Source organism: Oncorhynchus mykiss, chromosome 11 (genome assembly GCF_057628025.1).
Source record: "Oncorhynchus mykiss isolate SJ-2025 chromosome 11, ASM5762802v1, whole genome shotgun sequence".
Classification (NCBI taxonomy): Eukaryota; Metazoa; Chordata; class Actinopteri; order Salmoniformes; family Salmonidae; genus Oncorhynchus; species Oncorhynchus mykiss.
The window spans coordinates 85,429,004-85,450,587 of NC_143032.1; the positions used below are offsets into that span (position 1 = coordinate 85,429,004).

Sequence of the window (21,584 nt, forward strand, 5' to 3'; positions counted from 1 at the left end):
ACATTTAACATTCCTATTGAGGGTTTGAGCTAAATTGAAGAGCACTTTCAAGGTAAACAATCAATCATTGCACAATAAATGGAGCGAAGTGTACATTAAACTTAGTGCTCATCAAGTACATCATCTAGCCTAGACCAATGGGGGTTTCCATGTAGACATAGACCATATTCAAGACTATCAAAACCGTGATGAATCATGGGTAAATTGTGACTTAATTGACTGACTGATTTACAAATAATAATGGCAGAGTTTGAGTGGTAAGGCGAAAGCAACCGGCAGTATACGAAAGTCAAGAAATTAAGTCGGGGGAGGTGCATCTGCGACAGCAAAAAGTCGGACTCTAGTGTGGTTTAACAACAGCAAGGCTCAGATCAACATGTTGTGTCGATAAAGTTTGTCTTTATGATGTTAAAACATGGCTCCAGCCCCATATCACATACTCACAGACCCAAATCACACATGTGTTCATTGTACAATCAATTACTAAAAGAGCCTCAAATATCACATTCATTTGTATTACAGGCTATTTCACTGTGTGGCCTACATGATGAAGTTGGTTCCTGTTTCAGTCATGTCTTCGAATCAAACAAAAAACAACCTAATGATTGGTTGACAATAGAGCTTCCCACAATGCAGGCGGTGGCAGCAGGATGAAGAGCAGAAACTTAGCAGTCAACTACAGTCAAAACTTCATGACCTTTGATCACATGATTTCTGTAAAGGTCACGAAGTCGACATGTCGGCGCAAAGTCAGACCATTTTTTTTATCCTCATAAACAATGGTCACCAACTTGATAAAAAGTGATCTGCTCAAAACATACCCAATGAGTCCTTATTTATGATGCCAGCTGATTTGTAGATCAGTCGGTAGGCAGTCACCTGCACTATAGTCTGCAATGTCAAACAAGCCCAGAAACTGGATCATGTAGGGACTTGTTGGCAGTTTGGTAGAGGGGATGGAGTTTTGCCTCTCTATAATGGTTGTACCTCCCTCATGTGGTGAAAAGAAAGCATTTCTGATCCCAGAGCAGGAAAGAAGAAAAACATGCTGTACATTTCTTCGACGTTAATTCATTAGAAATGACGTGGGAGCTGTTGCTATAGGTTACCCTTACAGGAAAAAAAACATCTAAAGTAATCCTATAATCCTATTTATCATACAAATGGTTTATGTGAATATTATGGTACCCAATAATGCAAAGATAACTAAACTAAATGACTATAGCTCCAGTAGCACTCACTTCTGTCATCACGAAGTGCTTTGAGAGGCTAGTTAAGGATCATATCACCTCCACCCTACCTGACACCCTAGACCCAGTTCAGTTTGCATACTGCCCCAACAGGTCCACACACGACGCAGTCACCATCACACTGCACATTGCCCTATCCCATCTGGACAAGAGGAATACCAACGTAAGAATACTGCCCCACGAGGGTGCGTGCTCAGCCCCCTCCTGTACTCCCTGTTCACCCATGACTGCGTGGCCATGCACGCCTCCAACTCAAGCATCAAGTTTGTAGACAACACAACAGTAGTGATTACCAACAACGATGAGACAGCCTACAGGGAGGAGGTGAGGGTTCTCTGAGTGTGGTGTCAGGAAAATAACCTCTCAGTCAACATCAACAAAACAGAGGAGATGATCGTGGACTTCAGGAAACAGCAGAGGGAGCACCCCCTTACCACATCGACGGGACAGTAGTGGATAAGGTGGAAAGTTTTAAGTTCCTCGGCATACACATCACGGACAAACTGAAATGGTCCACCCACACAGACCGTGAGGTGAAGAACGTGCAACAGCGCCTCTTCAACCTCAGGAGGCTGAAGAAATGTGTCTTGTCACCTAAAACCCTCACAAACTTTTACAGATGCATAATTGAGAGCATCCTGTCGGGCTGTATCACCTCCTGGTACGGCAACTGCACCACCCACAACCGCAGGGCTCTCCAGAGGGTAGTGAGGTCTGCACAACGCATCATCAGGGGCAAACTATCTGCCCTCCAGTACACCTACAGTACCCGATGTCACAGGCAGGCCAAAAAGATCATCAAGGACCCCGTTACCATCCAGAAGGCGAGGTCAGTACAGGTGCATCAAAGCTGGGACCCGAGAGACTGGAAAAACAGATTCTATCTCAAGGCCATCAGACTGTTAAACAGCCACCACTAGAGAGAGGCTGCTGCCTATATATACAGACTTGAAATCTCTGGCCACTTTAGTAAATGGATCACTAGTCACTTTAATAATGCCACTTGAATAATGTTTACATATCTTGCATTACTCATCTCATATGCTGTATTCCATACTATTCTACTGTATCTTAGTCTATGCCACTCTGACATTGCTCATCTCATATGCTGTATTCTATACTATTCTACTGTATCTTAGTCTATGCATTACTCATCTCATATGCTGTATTCTATACCATTCTACTGTATCTTAGTCTATGCCACTCTGACATTGCTCATCTCATATGCTGTATTCTATACCATTCTACTGTATCTTAGTCTATGCATTACTCATCTCATATGCTGTATTCTATACCATTCTACTGTATCTTAGTCTATGCATTACTCATCTCATATGCTGTATTCTATACTATTCTACTGTATTTTAGTCTATGCAGCTTATCATTGCTTAATCCATATACAGTGCCTTGCGAAAGTATTCGGCCCCCTTTAACTTTGCGACATTTCAGGCTTCAAACAAAAAGATATAAAACTGTATTTTTTTGTGAAGAATCAACAACAAGTGGGACACAATCATGAAGTGGAACGACATTTATTGGATATTTCAAACTTTTTTAACAAATCAAAAACTGAAAAACTGGGCGTGCAAAATTATTCAGCCCCCTTAAGTTAATACTTTGTAGTGCCACCTTTTGCTGCGATTACAGCTGTAAGTCGCTTGGGGTATGTCTCTATCAGTTTTGCACATCGAGAGACTGAATTTTTTTCCCATTCCTCCATGCAAAACAGCTCGAGCTCAGTGAGGTTGGATGGAAAGCATTTGTGAACAGCAGTTTTCAGTTCTTTCCACAGATTCTCAATTGGATTCAGGTCTGGACTTTGACTTGGCCATTCTAACACCTGGATATGTTTATTTTTGAACCATTCCATTGTAGATTTTGCTTTATGTTTTGGATCATTGTCTTGTTGGAAGACAAATCTCCATCCCAGTCTCAGGTCTTTTGCAGACTCCATCAGGTTTTCTTTCAGAATGGTCCTGTATTTGCCTCCATCCATCTTCCCATCAATTTTAACCATCTTCCCTGTCCCTGCTGAAGAAAAGCAGGCCCAAACCATGATGCTGCCACCACCATGTTTGACAGTGGGGATGGTGTGTTCAGCTGTGTTGCTTTTACGCCAAACATAACGTTTTGCATTGTTGCCAAAAAGTTCAATTTTGGTTTCATCTGACCAGAGCACCTTCTTCCACATGTTTGGTGTGTCTCCCAGGTGGCTTGTGGCAAACTTTAAACAACACTTTTTATGGATATCTTTGAAAAATGTCTTTCTTCTTGCCACTCTTCCATAAAGGCCAGATTTGTGCAATATACGACTGATTGTTGTCCTATGGACAGAGTATCCCACCTCAGCTGTAGATCTCTGCAGTTCATCCAGAGTGATCATGGGCCTCTTGGCTGCATCTCTGATCAGTCTTTTCGATGTATGAGCTGAAAGTTTATACGTTTAGACGGCCAGGTCTTGGTAGATTTGCAGTGGTCTGATACTCCTTCCATTTCAATATGATCGCTTGCACAGTGCTCCTTGGGATGTTTAAAGCTTGGGAAATCTTTTTGTATCCAAATCCGGCTTTAAACTTCTTCTCGACAGTATCTCGGACCTGCCTGGTGTGTTCCTTGTTCTTCATGATGCTCTCTGCGCTTTTAACGGACCTCTGAGACTATCACAGTGCAGGTGCATTTATACGGAGACTTGATTACACACAGGTGGATTGTATTTATCATCATTAGTCATTTAGGTCAACATTGGATCATTCAGAGATCCTCACTGAACTTCTGGAGAGGGTTTGCTGCACTGAAAGTAAAGGGGCTGAATAATTTTGCACGCCCAATTTTTCAGTTTTTGATTTGTTAAAAAAGTTTGAAATATCCAATAAATGTCGTTCCACTTCATGATTGTGTCCCACTTGTTGTTGATTCTTCACAATAAATACAGTTTTATATCTTTATGTTTGAAGCCTGAAATGTGGCAAAAGGTCGCAAAGTTCAAGGGGGCCGAATACTTTCGCAAGGCACTGTATTTATATTTATATATTCTTATTCCATTCCTTTACTTAGATGTGTGTGTATTAGGTAGTTGTTGTGGAATTGTTAGTTTACTTGTTAGATAATCGCTGCACTGTCAGAACTAGAAACACAAGCATTTCGCTACACTGGCAATAAGATCTGCTAACCATGTGTATGTGACGACCAATAACACTTGATTTGATTTGGTAAAATGATAGTAATTATTCTAGAAATTCCCATAATGAATCTTAATAGTATTTTCGGCCATTACTATAGTAGTCCTATAAGATTATCATACAAATGTATTGTAGGAATATTATAGGACTATTATAGTAATTACTATAAAAATGTCTTTAAGAAGCTCATGGTATTATAGCCTAATAGGCGACTGACGTTTCAAATCATGACGTCATAGAGTTATGCAACATATTTGTTTATTACATAATTATTGAACAATTCGTCAATTAAAGTAAATTCAATTACTGAATAAATAAATATATAGGCCCGTCAACCACAATGTAGATCTATACGATTTGGCTTCATTGTTGAGTTTGGACCTCATTATCTGAATCGCTTCACTTCGTGGTCGTGTTCGGGCACACTTTGGCTGTCAAGAAGAAAAAAGTCATATCCAACGATATTATACTCAAGGAACAATTCAGACTTGTTAACTTGTGTATCCGAATCCACTATTTTCCCCGTGTCTTTTGCTTTATTATTTGTTTTCAGATGGCAAGCATCCAATAGCATACTGCGGTTGAAGTGTCTGCTCAGTCGTCCTATAGCATACTGCGGTTGAAGTGTCTGCTCAGTCGTCCAATAGCATACTGCGGTTGAAGTATCTGCTCAGTCGTCCAATAGCATACTGCGGTTGAAGTATCTGCTCAGTCGTCCTATAGCATACTGCGGTGGAAGTATCTGCTCAGTCGTCCTATAGCATACTGCGGTTGAAGTATCTGCTCAGTCGTCCTATAACATACTGCGGTTGAAGTATCTGCTCAGTCGTCCTATAACATACTGTGGTTGAAGTATCTGCTCAGTTGTCCTATAGCATACTGCGGTTGAAGTATCTGCTCAGTCGTCCTATAGCATACTGCGGTTGGAGTATCTGCTCAGTCGTCCTATAGCATACTGCGGTGGAAGTATCTGCTCAGTCATCCACATGCATTCTCCAGCCAAAGCGAAGGTAATGTGTGCGCGAGTGTGCGCGAGTGGAGAGAAAGAAATGGCAGTCCTCTTCACAGACAATTATGTTATATTTTATAGCATACCATTACTTTATTAGTTCATTCATTTATTGTTTAAATTATTGTTTTCCAAAAGCGTATCTTTAATTTCAAACCATGTAGATAATGTCCATGCTAAACATTGTAGGGCAGTTGCACATTTGATTTCTCCAGCCAAAGATCTGTGCGACGTGCGCGAGCAAAAGAGAGGCATTTCACTGAACCCTGCAGACATATTTTTTTAAATGTAACCTTAATTTAACCTTTATTTAACCTTAATTGAACCTTTATTTAACTAGGCAAATCAGTTAAGAACAAATTATTATTTACAATGACGGCCTACCCCTGCCAAACCCTAACCTGGACAAAGCTAGGCCAATTGTGCACCGCCCTATGGCACTTCCAATCACGGCTAGTTGTGATACAGCCTGGAATCGAACCAGACACCTCTGCTGCGCCACTGGGGAGCCCCCAAATACAGTATATGTCATAGGATAATGAATAAGCCTGTATAGCCTAGCCTAATAGCCTATATGGCTTCAATAAAATGGCACATGTTGCCAAAACACAACAACAAGGCTATAAGAATAGAATCTAGTCCTCTTGTTTTAAAATCAATGATGGACTGACAAACAAACAATTTGAGATATGGGGTCCAGCAAAAATAAAAGAATGAGTGATGCCTTTACATGTTAGCTCTGCAAATATTAACAAAAAGTCTTTATGGCATGCTAGTCCATTGATTTTTGTTTTATATCCTTGATTTATTGCTTTTATCCTATTCAGATACAAACTGAACTGTTATCACTAACCAGGTTTCCATCAAACCTTTTTATGTGAGTAAAGTATGTCTCTGATAAAAACATGTCAAGACAGGACTGGTGGAAACTTCCCAAATGTCAACAAAACAAAATAGGCTAGACAAGGTGGGATCTTTTTGTGTCTGCAAAATGTATTATGTGAGAAATGGCAGTGTAAACACCTTCATGCAGAAATATTGATTTAATAACCATCATATTGAAGTAAACTTGGAGTCATGCAAGGATATGTTGTGTTGGCCTAGGCAGCCGATAGTGGGTGCTAGCTCTTCACATCGTCTAAGATTGATGTGCCCAGCCGGTAATACACTCCTGTCTCCCGTGGACCGGCTCGTACATAAAGCATCCTCCATTCAGGCTGCAAATGAATAATTTCCTCCTTAACTTGCTTTAATGGGGGGGCAGTCTGGAAAGAAAACGGAAAAAATATGTGCACTGTCAAAAAAAACAAAAACACAATTTCCACCACCATGTCTGGACAGCCACGGGTGTGAAACGTCTTAAATTGTCAGAAAATCCGAAAATGGTAGCGTAAAATTACAGCACTTACAGCACTTCGACGGGGTGACAATACAGTGTGATGATCAAAAATGATTGATCCGAATTGATTAGTTAAAGAATTCAGCCAAGTGACGGGTGAACTATGTTCCGGGAAGAGAAAACTACCGCAGTATTGGGTGGGGAGGTGCTGCCTGTCAACTAAAACCGGATTGTTTTGCTGCTCCCGACATACTTCACTCTGACTGCCATCGTTGAAGTTGTTTGCGGTGACATCAAAATGAGGGGCATTGTAAAAAAACAAAGTCATCCGTGATTGGATCAACACCAGTCAGAGTATGAAAGACAATGCCACATTTTCAAAACGCTGCTTTACCTGTATGTGTTCTGGCTCCGGCCCAACCCATCGGTTTCTGGGACCAATCAGAACGGTTTGAATGTGTTTGTGTTGTAGACATCGTCTGTGAGGTACTCAGATTTGGGACCCGAGCTGTGTTAGAATACTCTTACTAACTGCACTAACCGTACTATTTGTGACATAAATTGAGTATGTAGTATGCCTATTGGTCATAGTATGGATATAGGTAGTATGCCAAAAGTTCCAGGATGTCGTACTACATTCGCCCAAAATACGAAGTATACAAGCAGTGGACACTATTTTCCGTGCTTTTAGGGCCCATAATGCAATTCTTCACAAAAAGGGTGTGGCTTCACAACATTTTTAGACTTGAGGAAAATGGCGGAAAAATATGCAGCCGAAGGGGGGGGGGGGGGCAGTGCTATACGCCACGGTGGGCGTGGGTTTCATAGTTCAGCGACTATCTGATGCGCATCCTTGTTCAACCGAGAACCCTCAGCAAAAGGGACATCATTCATAACTTCTTCACCGACGTCAATATGATGGGTTTTATACTTTCATATCAACACGCCCTTTGACTTTATGTTACCTTCCGATAGCTAGCTATCAAGTGGCTGGATCAGTTTCCCCAAAAAAGGAATCGATGGGTAACATCAAGTTTTTGCCTGCTGGCCAACCAACAATGTGAATGCTTCTAACATTAAAATATATGACACTTGTAACGATTCTCGTCCTCCTCTTCTGGGTTGCCCCCCCCTCCCCCTTGGGTTGTGCCGTGGCGGAGATCTTTGTGGGCTATACTCAGCCTTGTCTCAGGATGGTAAGTTGGTGGTGGAAGATATCCCTCTAGTGGTGTGGGGGCTGTGCTTTGGCAAAGTGGGTGGGGTTATATCCTTCCTGTTTGGCCCTGTCCGGGGGTGTCCTCGGATGGGGCCACAGTGTGTCCTGACCCATCCCGTCTCAGCCTCCAGTATTTATGCTGCAGTAGTTTATGTGTCGGGGGGCTAGGGTCAGTTTGTTATATCTGGAGTACTTCTCCTGTCTTATTCGGTGTCCTGTGTGAATTGAAGTGTGCTCTCTCTAATTCTCTCTTTCTCTCTTTCTTTCTCTCTCTCGGAGGACCTGAGCCCTAGGACCATGCCTCAGGACTACCTGACATGATGACTCCTTGCTGTCCCCAGTCCACCTGGCCGTGCTGCTGCTCCAGTTTCAACTGTTCTGCCTTATTATTATTGGACCATGCTGGTCATTTATGAACATTTGAACATCTTGGCCATGTTCTGTTATAATCTCCACCCGGCACAGCCAGAAGAGGACTGGCCACCCCACATAGCCTGGTTCCTCTCTAGGTTTCTTCCTAGGTTTTGGCCTTTCTAGGGAGTTTTTCCTAGCCACCGTGCTTCTACACCTGCATTGCTTGCTGTTTGGGGTTTTAGGCTGGGTTTCTGTACAGCACTTTGAGATATCAGCTGATGTACGGAGGGCTATATAAATACATTTGATTTGATTTGATTTGAGTAGTAAGAAGGATCGGAGGACCAATGCGCAGCGTGGTACGTGTTCATGCTCTTTATTAAAACAACACTGAAACAAAACAATAAACGCCACGTGACATAACCAACCGAAACAGTTCCGTGTGGAACACACAGACACAGAAAATAAACACCCACGAAACACAAGCGGAAAAGGCTACCTAAGTATGATTCTCAATCAGAGACAACGAACGACACCTGCCTCTGATTGAGAACCATACCAGGCCAAACGCAAAACACAACATAGAAAACGGAACATAGACAAACCCACCCCAACTCACGCCCTGACCATACTAAAACAAAGACATAATAAAATAACTAAGGTCAGAACGTGACAACACTGATCATGACTAGATTTAATCTCATTTCACTGCGCATTGGTTAGTCAACATGCCATAATACCTGTATAATGTCAATCACTGAGATTAAATATTTTTGTTTAGATGAAAAAGATCAGTTTAAATGAGCCTTTCCTCCTCCACTTTTCAGTGACTGATGTGAACTACAAAAAAAAAAAATGCAAACCAATACTTCAGGTCAGTATGATCAATGATCCTGCCTAAATACATTGATATGCATGATATATTTATGAGTTGTACAGTTTCAAAACAGAGGTTGTGCCGCGCGCATGTAAACAATATCACCAAAATCCAATACAGCGTTGTTTGAACAATCTTTCTCCTATTTTCAATACGGAGGCATGATTTATTCAGATGTAAAAAAAAAAAAAACAATATTGGATCTTATTTTCTTAGATGTTCTACATATATCCTTTAGGAAGGACAAGTTGTCATCCATCCAGACACTCAGGCACTTATATCGAGAAAGTAGCTCAATCTGAGCTCCATTTGTAGCGCAAATATGCCGGTCCTCAGGATCAACATTTCATGACCTAGAGAACAGCAGGAGCTTGGTTTGACTTATATTTAACACTGATTTAAGATCTGTAAGTGATTTCAGAACTGGATCAAAGTCATGCTGAAGTTCACGAATAGCCTGCTGGACCGAGGTGGCACGGGAACACAAAACTGTGTCATCTGCATAGAGATGAACAGCCTGCTGCACTGAGGTGGCACAGGAACACAACACTGTGTCATCTGCATAGAGATGAACAGCCTGCTGGACCGAGGTGGCACAGGAACACAAAACTGTGTCATCTGCATAGAGATGAATGGCCTGCTGCACTGAGGTGGCACAGGAACACAAAACGGTGTCATCTGCATAGAGATGAATGTTACAAGTATTAACAGTGTTTCCTATGTCATTAATATACAAAGTGAACAATAATGGACCCAAAGTAGAACCTTGAGGAACACCTTTTTGAAATTCAGATTTAACCCCATCTATCAAGATGGCCTGAGTTCTGTCACTAAGATAATTCAGATTTAACCCCATCTGTCAAGATGGCCTGAGTTCTGTCGCTAAGATAATTCAGATTTAACCCCATCTATCAAGATGGCCTGAGTTCTGTCGCTAAGATAATTCAGATTTAACCCCATCTATCAAGATAGCCTGAGTTCTGTCTCTAAGATAATTCTGATTTAACCCCATCTATCAAGATGACCTGAGTTCTGTCACTAAGATAATTCTGAAACCAAAAACAGGCTATATATCCTGGGCTATAAGCTGTATGGCTAGTTGTATAGTAGACCTAGCTACAGTGCCTTGCGAAAGTATTCGGCCCCCTTGAACTTTGCGACCTTTTGCCACGTTTCAGGCTTCAAACATAAAGATATAAAACTGTATTTTTTTGTGAAGAATCAACAACAAGTGGGACACAATCATGAAGTGGAACGACATTTATTGGATATTTCAAACTTTTTTAACAAATCAAAAACTGAAAAATTGGGCGTGCAAAATTATTCAGCCCCTTTACTTTCAGTGCAGCAAACTCTCTCCAGAAGTTCAGTGAGGATCTCTGAATGATCCAATGTTGACCTAAATGACTAATGATGATAAATACAATCCACCTATGTGTAATCAAGTCTCCGTATAAATGCACCTGCACTGTGATAGTCTCAGAGGTCCGTTAAAAGCGCAGAGAGCATCATGAAGAACAAGGAACACACCAGGCAGGTCCGAGATACAGTTGTGAAGAAGTTTAAAGCCGGATTTGGATACAAAAAGATTTCCCAAGCTTTAAACATCCCAAGGAGCACTGTGCAAGCGATAATATTGAAATGGAAGGAGTATCAGACCACTGCAAATCTACCAAGACCTGGCCGTCCCTCTAAACTTTCAGCTCATACAAGGAGAAGACTGATCAGAGATGCAGCCAAGAGGCCCATGATCACTCTGGGTGAACTGCAGAGATCTACAGCTGAGGTGGGAGACTCTGTCCATAGGACAACAATCAGTCGTATATTGCACAAATCTGGCCTTTATGGAAGAGTGGCAAGAAGAAAGCCATTTTTTAAAGATATCCATAAAAAGTGTTGTTTAAAGTTTGCCACAAGCCACCTGGGAGACACACCAAACATGTGGAAGAAGGTGCTCTGGTCAGATGAAACCAAAATTGAACTTTTTGGCAACAATGCAAAACGTTATGTTTGGCGTAAAAGCAACACAGCTCATCACCCTGACCACACCATCCCCACTGTCAAACATGGTGGTGGCAGCATCATGGTTTGGGCCTGCTTTTCTTCAGCAGGGACAGGGAAGATGGTTAAAATTGATGGGAAGATGGATGGAGCCAAATACAGGACCATTCTGGAAGAAAACCTGATGGAGTCTGCAAAAGACCTGAGACTGGGACGAAGATTTGTCTTCCAACAAGACAATGATCCAAAACATAAAGCAAAATCTACAATGGAATGGTTCAAAAATAAACATATCCAGGTGTTAGAATGGCCAAGTCAAAGTCCAGACCTGAATCCAATCGAGAATCTGTGGAAAGAACTGAAAACTGCTGTTCACAAATGCTCTCCATCCAACCTCACTGAGCTCGAGCTGTTTTGCAAGGAGGAATGGGAAAAAATGTCAGTCTCTCGATGTGCAAAACTGATAAAGACATACCCCAAGCGACTTACAGCTGTAATCGCAGCAAAAGGTGGCGCTACAAAGTATTAACTTAAGGGGGCTGAATAATTTTGCACGCCCAATTTTTCAGTTTTTGATTTGTTAAAAAAGTTTGAAATATCCAATAAATGTCGTTCCACTTCATGATTGTGTCCCACTTGTTGTTGATTCTTCACAAAAAAATACAGTTTTATATCTTTATGTTTGAAGCCTGAAATGTGGCAAAAGGTCGCAAAGTTCAAGGGGGCCGAATACTTTCGCAAGGCACTGTATAAGCTGTATGATATGGTTAGTTGTACAGTAGTTTTGAACAGTCATTGTAGTCAGTACTTGTGATCAGTAGTTATGGTCAGTAGTTGTGGTCAGTTGTTATGGTATGTACTTGTGTTGTTCTGGTCAGTAGTTGTGGTCAGTGGTTGTGGTCAGTGGTTGTGGTCATTAGTTGTGGTCAGTAGTTGTGGTCAGAAGTTATGGTGTGTTGTTGTGTTGTTCTGGTCAGTAGTTGTGGTCAGTGGTTGTGGTCAGTGGTTGTGGTCATTAGTTGTGGTCAGTAGTTGTGGTCAGAAGTTATGGTGTGTTGTTGTGTTGTTATGGTCTGTAGTTGTGTGGTCAGTAGTTGTGGTCAGTAGCTGTGTAGTTGTGGTCAGTAAGTTGTGGGGTTCAGTTTTTATGTGGTCACTAGCTGCGGTCAGTCATTTTGATGTTGTGGTCAGTAATTGTGTTCAGATGTTATGGTCTGTAGTTGTGTTTTTTTTTGGTCAGTCATTGTGGTTAGTAGTTTAGTGGCTGTGGTCAGTAGTTGTGTGGTTGTAGTCAGTAGTTGTAGTCAGGTCACTAGTTATGTGGTTGTGGACAGTAGTTTTGGTCTGTGGTTTTGTGGTTGTGGTCAGTTTCTAAACTAAAGTGAAAACTGAAAGAAATGCAATGACAATCAGATCGGGTGAAATATATAGCGAATGAACCGAAACAACAGCTTCACTCTATCCAATCAGAGCATCAGGATCAACTTACAGGCCTCCCTTTCTTTTTAAAGACAGACAAACTAGTCAATTGAATTATTTAGAGCACCGGGCACAATCCTGAGAAGGAGGACAAAGCTGGTGAGCATTAGACATTTTCTCTGTATCATTCCAGACTGGGGGAAGCATTCGAAATCTCAGTGCAAGCTGTTTGGTACGAAACAGATTCACAAATCAGTACCAGTCAAAGGTATATACAGTACCAATCAAAAGTTTGGACACACCTACTCATTCCTGGGTTTTTCTTTATTTGTACTATTTTCTACATTGTAGAATAATAGTGAAGACATCAAAAATATGAAATAGCACATATGGAATCATGTAGTAACCAAACAAGTGTTAAACAAATCAGAATATATTTTGTATTTCAGATTCTTCAAAGTAGCCCCCCTTTGCCTTGATGACATCTTTGCACACTCTTGGCATTCTCTCAACCAGCTTCATGAGGTAGTCACCTGGAATACGTTTCAATTGTTAAAAAATTATTTGTGGAATTTCTTTCCTTCTTAGGACATGAAGCTCAGTCAATCTGGAAAATTTCAAGAACTTCGCAAAAACCATCAAGCGTTATGATGGAACTGGTTCTCATGAGGACTGCACCAGGAAAGGAAGACCCAGAGTTACCTCTGCTGCAGAGGATAAGTTCATTAGAGTTACCTGCATCTCAGATTGCAGCCCAAATAAACGCTTCACAGAGTTCAAGTAACAGACACATCTCAACATCAACTATTCAGAGGTGCCTGCGTGAACCAGGCCTTTATGGTCAAATTGCTGCATAGAAACCACTACTAAATCAAACTTTATTTGTCACATGCGCCGAATACAATAATAAGAAGAGACTTGCTTGGGCCAGAAAACACAACATTAGACTGGTGGACATCTGCCCTTTGGTCTGATTTTTAGTTCCATCCTCCGTGTCTTTGTGAGACGCTGAGTAGGTGAATGGATTATCTCCTCATGGTTGGTTCCTACCGTGAAGCATGGAGGAGGTGTTGTGATGGTGTGGGGGTGCTTTGCTGGTGACACTGTCAGTGATTTATTTAGAATTCAAGGCACACTTAACCAGCATGACTACCACAGCATTCTGCAGCGATACGCCATCTGATCTGGTTTATATTCCATTAAACTTGTGTTAAAAACATACACAGGGCTTGACATTAACCTGTTCATACACTTGTCCTTCAGACAAGGAGGTGACCAAAAATGGTGTTGTGGTGTTTGATGCAAGAAACCAATTTACAAAATAACATGCACTATTATTCACATACCATTATTTCAGAGAATCAGACAAACCTATTGTCACACCCCTCTGACAGACAGCATGTGAAAGTAAAGTAATGCAGTGTTGTGGTAACAAAGAACATTTTAGAGGTCCCATTATTCATGTTGAATGAATGTCCATTTTTTTTAACTGAAGATTGAAAACCTCTCTGGCAATATTCTCACACAGCATAACCTGCACCAACTGGTGACACACATTACAGCTATTGGAGAGAAACTCTGCTGACCTGGTGCAGTCTTGAGCTGAAAAAACCTGTGTCATAAGTTATGTTCAAGAGTGGTGCTCAGAGTTTAACTGTGCTTTGGTCTAGTTGTTTCTCTGGTACTGTGGTTTTAATGTAAACAAATAAAATATTTAACCTTTATTTAACCAGGTAGGCCAGTTGAGAACAAGTTCTCATTTACAACTGAGACCTGGCCCAAGATAAAGCAAAGCAGTGTGACACAAACAACAACAAAGAGTTACACATGGAGTAAACAAACGTACAGTCAATAACACAATATAATAATCTATATTCAGTGTGTAGTAAGATTATTGAGGTATGTAGTAATGTAGTAATGTAGTAAGATTAGTGAGGTAAGGCAATAAATAGGCCATAGTGGCGAAATAATTACAATTTAGCATTAACACTAGAGTGATAGATGTGCAGATGATTATGTGCAAGTAGAAATACTGGGGTGCAAAGAGCAAAAAATAAATAACAATATGGGGATGAGGTAGTTGGGTGGGCTATTTACAGATGGGCTGTATAAAGGTGCAGCAATCGGTAAGCTGCTCTGACAGCTGGTGCTTAAAGTTAGTGAGGGAGATATGAGTATCCAGCTTCAGTGATTTTTGCAATTCGTTCCAGTCACTGGCAGCAGAGAACTGGAACTCACAAGAATTTACTTTCAAAAGTTAAAGTACCTAAAATAAATAAAGGCCAGGGTTTACAGTTGTACAAAGGTATGATAGAGTTGTAAGACTACATTTGTTTTTTTGTTATTGACTAATTCTAGAGATTTGATAAAATATTGGATTTCAAGTAAAAATATACTGCATTTGGGGACAGATTTCAAATATTTGTTTTTTGGCGTTTATAAAATGTACCAGAGAGAATGACGAAATGAACGACTAATTCAGTAGTTTTGTTTTAATTTGAAAAAATAACGTATTACGTCTTAAATTGTCTGTCATTAAATGACGAAACCCTATTGTTGGCCAATCGCCGACGAGGGGGCGTAAAACTTCGGCTACCGACTTCGGCTTGCTTCGAGAAAAATCATGTATTGTGCCCGAACAGCCGAAAAAAAAGTAGCGGTCCAAAACGAACAAAAACTAAACAAAATGTCGTGATAATATACGCAATAACTGTTTCGGCTGGGAAGCGCATGCCCAGATGTTTTGAACGCGGCAGTAGTGACTGGACTGGCTCTTCTTGCTCTACTAGTCTAAGCTTGACATCCATGAAAGGGTGCTTTCCTGTGGGCGTTTCTTGCGACAATCAACGTCCCCCAAGACACATTCCGCAGCCAGACACACATGTCACGTGACGGGGAGGTCAATGATCCTGACAAGAAAAATGGCGGAATTTGAGGAGCTACGGGTAGGCTAAAAAAAACAACAACATAAACACTGCTAGGTAGAAAGCGATACTACGGCTAATCCTTTTATTTAAGCAATTTACGTTTTCGGATAAGGCATTTAATTAGACATCCGCTTCATATAGGCAAAAATTACTTCGCTAACTGTGGAATGGTGCATGTCTGTTTTACTTAGTTAACAAACTGGTGCTGCTCTCGACATTAGCATGCCGCTAGCTAGCTAACAACAATTAGCCAGGTGTAGGCATTGACTTAGCAATGCGAAATCGTTTTGTAATATAGCTTCACGTTAATATACTTTATCTAATAAAATGCACGTTACCTGTTGAAGGTAAATACTGTTAGTTGACTACAGTGGATAGCTAGTCTATTTACATTAAAATAGGCTATGCTAACATGACTATCTATCAAGGTAGATGGAGACTATTGTTGTTTTCAGTGTTGCTAGCTAGCTGGATTGCTCTTAACTGTTATAAAAAAAAGAGTTATTTTCAGGAATGACTTTCTAAATAAGGTTATTTAGACCGGACCGCTATAAAACAGTACTACAACTAACTCTAATGTAAGAGATCAGTCAAATGATAGTTAGCCATCTGCCATCGACTTGAGATGAGACCGAGGCAAAATGATTTTATTTTATTGGGTATTCGGCTTTCTATCGTCAATAGCTATTAAACCACAAACAGAAGGGGTAACCCAGACAAGTTACAGGGGTTATAAAGCTGAAACATCCGTCTATATAGAACGTTTTCTCACCACCAATTATGGTAGCGACCGGAAGTCCAGTCTGGGAAGTGGGAGAAGATGGAACCAGGTGAAACTGGGCCAACATTCTGTAAAGTTTCTCATCGATTTAACATCTGATATCAAAACAATTATATATTCTGAATCGGGAGGATAGAGAAAAGTTAACTGCTTTTTTTTGTTGACCCCCCCCCCCCCCCAACTTTCAATCTTCAATATATTTTAATTAATAATATTCTTAGATGTAAAGTCCCCTGTTTTACTGGTCCTGCTTGGGTCCGACCGAAGTTTTTGCTTATAAATCGATCTGTGGACACCGTTGTTTGAAATGGCTTGCATTGAGCGATAGTAGTATATGTGACCAGGATGTTTAACCTGACACCACTTGAAGCTGGGATGGCCCTCCTACCATTTCATTCGTTCTACCGAATGTCCGTCAACCTCCTGGCTGAGCCCTAGGTCACAGCCACTGACAAAGCACATGCCTGCAATTATTGCGTTGTAGCTCAGCAGGAGACAGTGGGTTCAACATTGTAGCACATTCCGAGATCAATTTATAGCCATTAATCTAAAATAACAAATGGACTTTAAACAAAAAAACCAACACTTTCTGTTCATCATAGATGGACACGATTAATTCGAGAGGAAAGGCGAGTTCCTAACGAGCTCAGGAAGCCGAGCTCTGTGAGACCTTCACAGTGATGGGGCCAGACATTTTGATCAAGAGAGGCCTTTTCAAAATATGCAAATGTTCTCTAAAACTACACCAACAAATATGTATTTTACAGTTATAAGGAAGGTGACGTCTTATAGTTAGTCTTTTTTATAATTTCATTAAACTATGATTAGAAAGCATATGTCATTTCAAGCCTTATTCGTACAGTTTAGTTGAATAGGAAATACATCATATTAAATGTTTTAAAATGTTTGTATTTTTTTATCATATTTATACTGTGTACTTGAGCTTGTGTCCTCAGAAGTGACTATACCTCAGCAATTTATAGCTATTTTTTTTTTTTTTTTACCAGAAAGATGATATTGTAACCTCTCTTAGAGGATGCAGCATTACTAGTTATTGTTTATGGTTCTCATGATAGACAATTACTTTTGCCGATTGTGTAGATTACGATATTGATGACATTTGAACCGGTTTAAACAAAGCGTGCCATGACCATGATCTATTCTGGATCGGAAGGATGGAAAACAAACCACTGCTTTGTTGTTTATTTGTTTTCTTCTTCTGGTTTTCAATCTTTAACAGCCCATAAACAAAGCGTGCCATGACTGAACACGATATATTCTGGAGGGAAAAAATACACACAGAATTCTGTTCTTCTTCTGCTTTTCAATCTTTAACAGCCCATAAACAAAGTGTGCCATGACTGAACACGATCTATTCTGGAGGGAAAAAATACACACAGAATTCTGTTCTTCTTCTGCTTTTCAATCTTTAACAGCCCATAAACAAAGTGTGCCATGACTGAACACGATCTATTCTGGAGGGAAAAAATACACACAGAATTCTGTTCTTCTTCTCCCTCTCCCCGCTGATTCAGAATATATCATTTTCATATTCATGAAAGGCTGTGTTTTTAAAAGCTGCTGAAGTATGGAAAACTGGAAGAGAATATGGGACGGTATTATGTTCACGTATGGAACCATGCTCATAGTTCATCATTTGCAGGAATTCTGGATATTTTGATAAGTTTTCTGTTGCTATTTAAATTGTCAACTGAATGCCCCCAATAACAATACCTATTCGTGTACAGCGTTATTTTATAGCTTAACAAATTCTTACCATGAGCATGATTCTGCAGTCCCACCGTTTTCCTTTACCTACCTAACCAACTAGCTGATGTTGTGTTTTTTTTTTTTCCTTTTAAAAAGTCAAGCTCATCCTCACTCCTCTTCATCCATCGTTTGTCAGCCTTGCCAATGCCATGCTCTTCCCATGTTTAATCTGATCTAACGGTTCTGGCATTTATTCTCATTCAACATTTTAGATGCTTAACGGTCACATATAATAAGGATTTGTAAGAAACAAGGAAATACACACGTAGGAGCGATCAAGCATGGACCATATAATGAAGGGTCAGTTGGGCTTTTCTTACTTTCCTGTTCTGGGGGGTTGTTATATGAAGGAGGGGTCCTGTTCTGGGGGGTTGTTATGTGAAGGGGGGGGGGGGGGGTTGTTCTGTTCTGGGGGGGTTGTTATGTGAAGGGGGTCCTGTTCTGGGGGGTAGTTATGTGGGGGGGGTCCTGTTCTGGGGGGGTTGTTATGTGTGGGGGGGTTCCAGTTCTGGGGGGTTGTTATGTGAAGGGGGGAGTCCTGTTATTGGGGGTTGTTATGTGTAATAATAATTGTGTTGGAATAGCTCTATTCTGGGTAGTTTCACCTCGCCATTGACATGTTTAGTGTTTTTGCTTTTAAAGCCAATATTGCTAACCTGGCTGTGCCATGTAAGGATAACAAGTCATTGTTTTGTTAGGATATCAGAATGTACAGCCTATACAGTGCCTTGCGAAAGTATTCGGCCCCCTTGAACTTTGCGACCTTTTGCCACATTTCAGGCTTCAAACATAAAGATATAAAACTGTATTTTTTTGTGAAGAATCAACAACAAGTGGGACACAATCATGAAGTGGAACAACATTTATTGGATATTTCAAACTTTTTTAACAAATCAAAAACTGAAAAATTGGGCGTGCAAAATTATTCAGCCCCCTTAAGTTAATACTTTGTAGCGCCACCTTTTGCTGCGATTACAGCTGTAAGTCGCTTGGGGTATGTCTCTATCAGTTTTGCACATCGAGAGACTGACATTTTTTCCCATTCCTCCTTGCAAAACAGCTCGAGCTCAGTGAGGTTGGATGGAGAGCATTTGTGAACAGCAGTTTTCAGTTCTTTCCACAGATTCTCGATTGGATTCAGGTCTGGACTTTGACTTGGCCATTCTAACACCTGGATATGTTTATTTTTGAACCATTCCATTGTAGATTTTGCTTTATGTTTTGGATCATTGTCTTGTTGGAAGACAAATCTCTGTCCCAGTCTCAGGTCTTTTGCAGACTCCATCAGGTTTTCTTCCAGAATGGTCCTGTATTTGGCTCCATCCATCTTCCCATCAATTTTAACCATCTTCCCTGTCCCTGCTGAAGAAAAGCAGGCCCAAACCATGATGCTGCCACCACCATGTTTGACAGTGGGGATGGTGTGTTCAGCTGTGTTGCTTTTACGCCAAACATAACGTTTTGCATTGTTGCCAAAAAGTTCAATTTTGGTTTCATCTGACCAGAGCACCTTCTTCCACATGTTTGGTGTGTCTCCCAGGTGGCTTGTGGCAAACTTTAAACAACACTTTTTATGGATATCTTTAAGAAATGGCTTTCTTCTTGCCACTCTTCCATAAAGGCCAGATTTGTGCAATATACGACTGATTGTTGTCCTATGGACAGAGTCTCCCACCTCAGCTGTAGATCTCTGCAGTTCATCCAGAGTGATCATGGGCCTCTTGGCTGCATCTCTGATCAGTCTTCTCCTTGTATGAGCTGAAAGTTTAGAGGGACGACCAGGTCTTGGTAGATTTGCAGTGGTCTGATACTCCTTCCATTTAAATATTATCGCTTGCACAGTGCTCCTTGGGATGTTTAAAGCTTGGGAAATCTTTTTGTATCCAAATCCGGCTTTAAACTTCTTCACAACAGTATCTCGGACCTGCCTGGTGTGTTCCTTGTCTTCATGATGCTCTCTGCGCTTTTAACGGACCTCTGAGACTATCACAGTGCAGGTGCATTTATACGGAGACTTGATTACACACAGGTGGATTGTATTTATCATCATTAGTCATTTAGGTCAACATTGGATCATTCAGAGATCCTCACTGAACTTCTGGAGAGAGTTTGCTGCACTGAAAGTAAAGGGGCTGAATAATTTTGCACGCCCAATTTTTCAGTTTTTGATTTGTAAAAAAAGTTTGAAATATCCAATAAATGTCGTTCCACTTCATGATTGTGTCCCACTTGTTGTTGATTCTTCACAAAAAAATACAGTTTTAAATCTTTATGTTTGACGCCTGAAATGTGGCAAAAGGTCGCAAAGTTCAAGGGGGCCGAATACTTTCGCAAGGCACTGTATATTCTCTCTGACAGCTGAATCCTAGTTACATACTTTTACAACTTCAAAATGAGGCTAATCAACTGAACTACAGAAAACATGGCATAAAAACTTGAATTTTCCTCAAGTGGCAAAAATGATTAGCCTAATCATTCCTAATCATGTTTTTTTTATCAATGTCTTAATTGATGCATTACATTAACAATGACACGGTAGCCTGTCTGTGTTCTGACGTCTCCCCTTGTCTTTCCAGAGCATGGTGTCAAGTTTCAGAGTGTCAGAGCTACAAGTGTTACTGGGCTTCGCTGGGCGTAACAAGAGTGGTCCCAAGCATGAGCTCCTTCTGAGGGTCTTGCACCTCCTGAAGAACTCCTCCTGCAGTCCAGCCGTCCAGATCAAAATCAAGGAACTTTATCGACGCCGCTATCCCAGGACGATAGACACTTGTCTCACCGACTTGGCTGCAATTAAGTCTGCGTTCTCCACGGCAGCGGAAGGCGGTGATGTTACCGTGGTAACCTCTGACCTCAGTGACCTGTCCCCTGACGGCGCCAGTGTCTCCCGGGACTTTGACCTGGCGTCCGATTCGCTGCTCCTCTCTGGTGATTCGCTGCTGCTCCACAAGGAGACCAATAAGGAGCTGAGGATGAACCTCCAGCAGCCCGCCCCTCTCATCCCTCCAGTCCACCCAGACGTCCAAATGAAGTCTCTGCCATTCTACGACGTTTTGGACATCCTCGTTAAGCCCTCCAGCCTGGGTCAGTGTCTCTCTGGTAAATCTATCTAGTTGGACCTCTACCATATTACTGGGCAGGCTTTACATTGATGAAATGAATGATTACTGATTTATTTATTTTCCCTTTATTTAACCAGGGAGGGCTCATTGAGATTTCTTGCTTGTCACAAAATTATTCTTGTTGTCCAGAAACACGAGTGGCGCAGCGGTCTAAGGCATCTGCATCTCAGTACAAGAGGCGTCACTACAGTCCCTGGTTCGAATCCAGGCTGTATCACATCCGGTCGTGACTGGGAGTCCCATTGGGCGGCACACAATTGGCCCAGTGTCGTCCGGGTGTGGCTCGGGTAGACCGGTCATTGTAAATAAGAATTTGTTGTTAACTGACTTGCCTAGTTAAATA

General features: G+C 41.1%; 1 protein-coding gene across 4 annotated transcripts in view; it reads left to right on the forward strand.

Annotated features, from left to right (window-relative positions):
• The first annotated feature begins 15,196 nt into the window (after positions 1–15,196).
• The window catches only part of pias2 (protein inhibitor of activated STAT, 2), a 29,677-nt gene continuing 23,289 nt past the window's right edge, over positions 15,197–21,584 (forward strand). Inside the window, exons 1-3 of one of the 4 annotated variants that reach the window (XM_090191277.1) lie at positions 15,197–15,589; positions 18,335–18,422; positions 20,699–21,203. In XM_090191277.1, coding sequence (XP_090047403.1) covers positions 20,702–21,203 — 502 coding nt within the window. In that variant the 5' untranslated portion in view covers positions 15,197–15,589; positions 18,335–18,422; positions 20,699–20,701. Of the gene's footprint in view, positions 15,590–18,334; positions 18,423–20,698; positions 21,219–21,584 lie in introns of all 4 variants that reach the window. The other 3 variants (XM_036936543.2, XM_036936540.2, XM_036936542.2) reach the window with 3 other exon arrangements.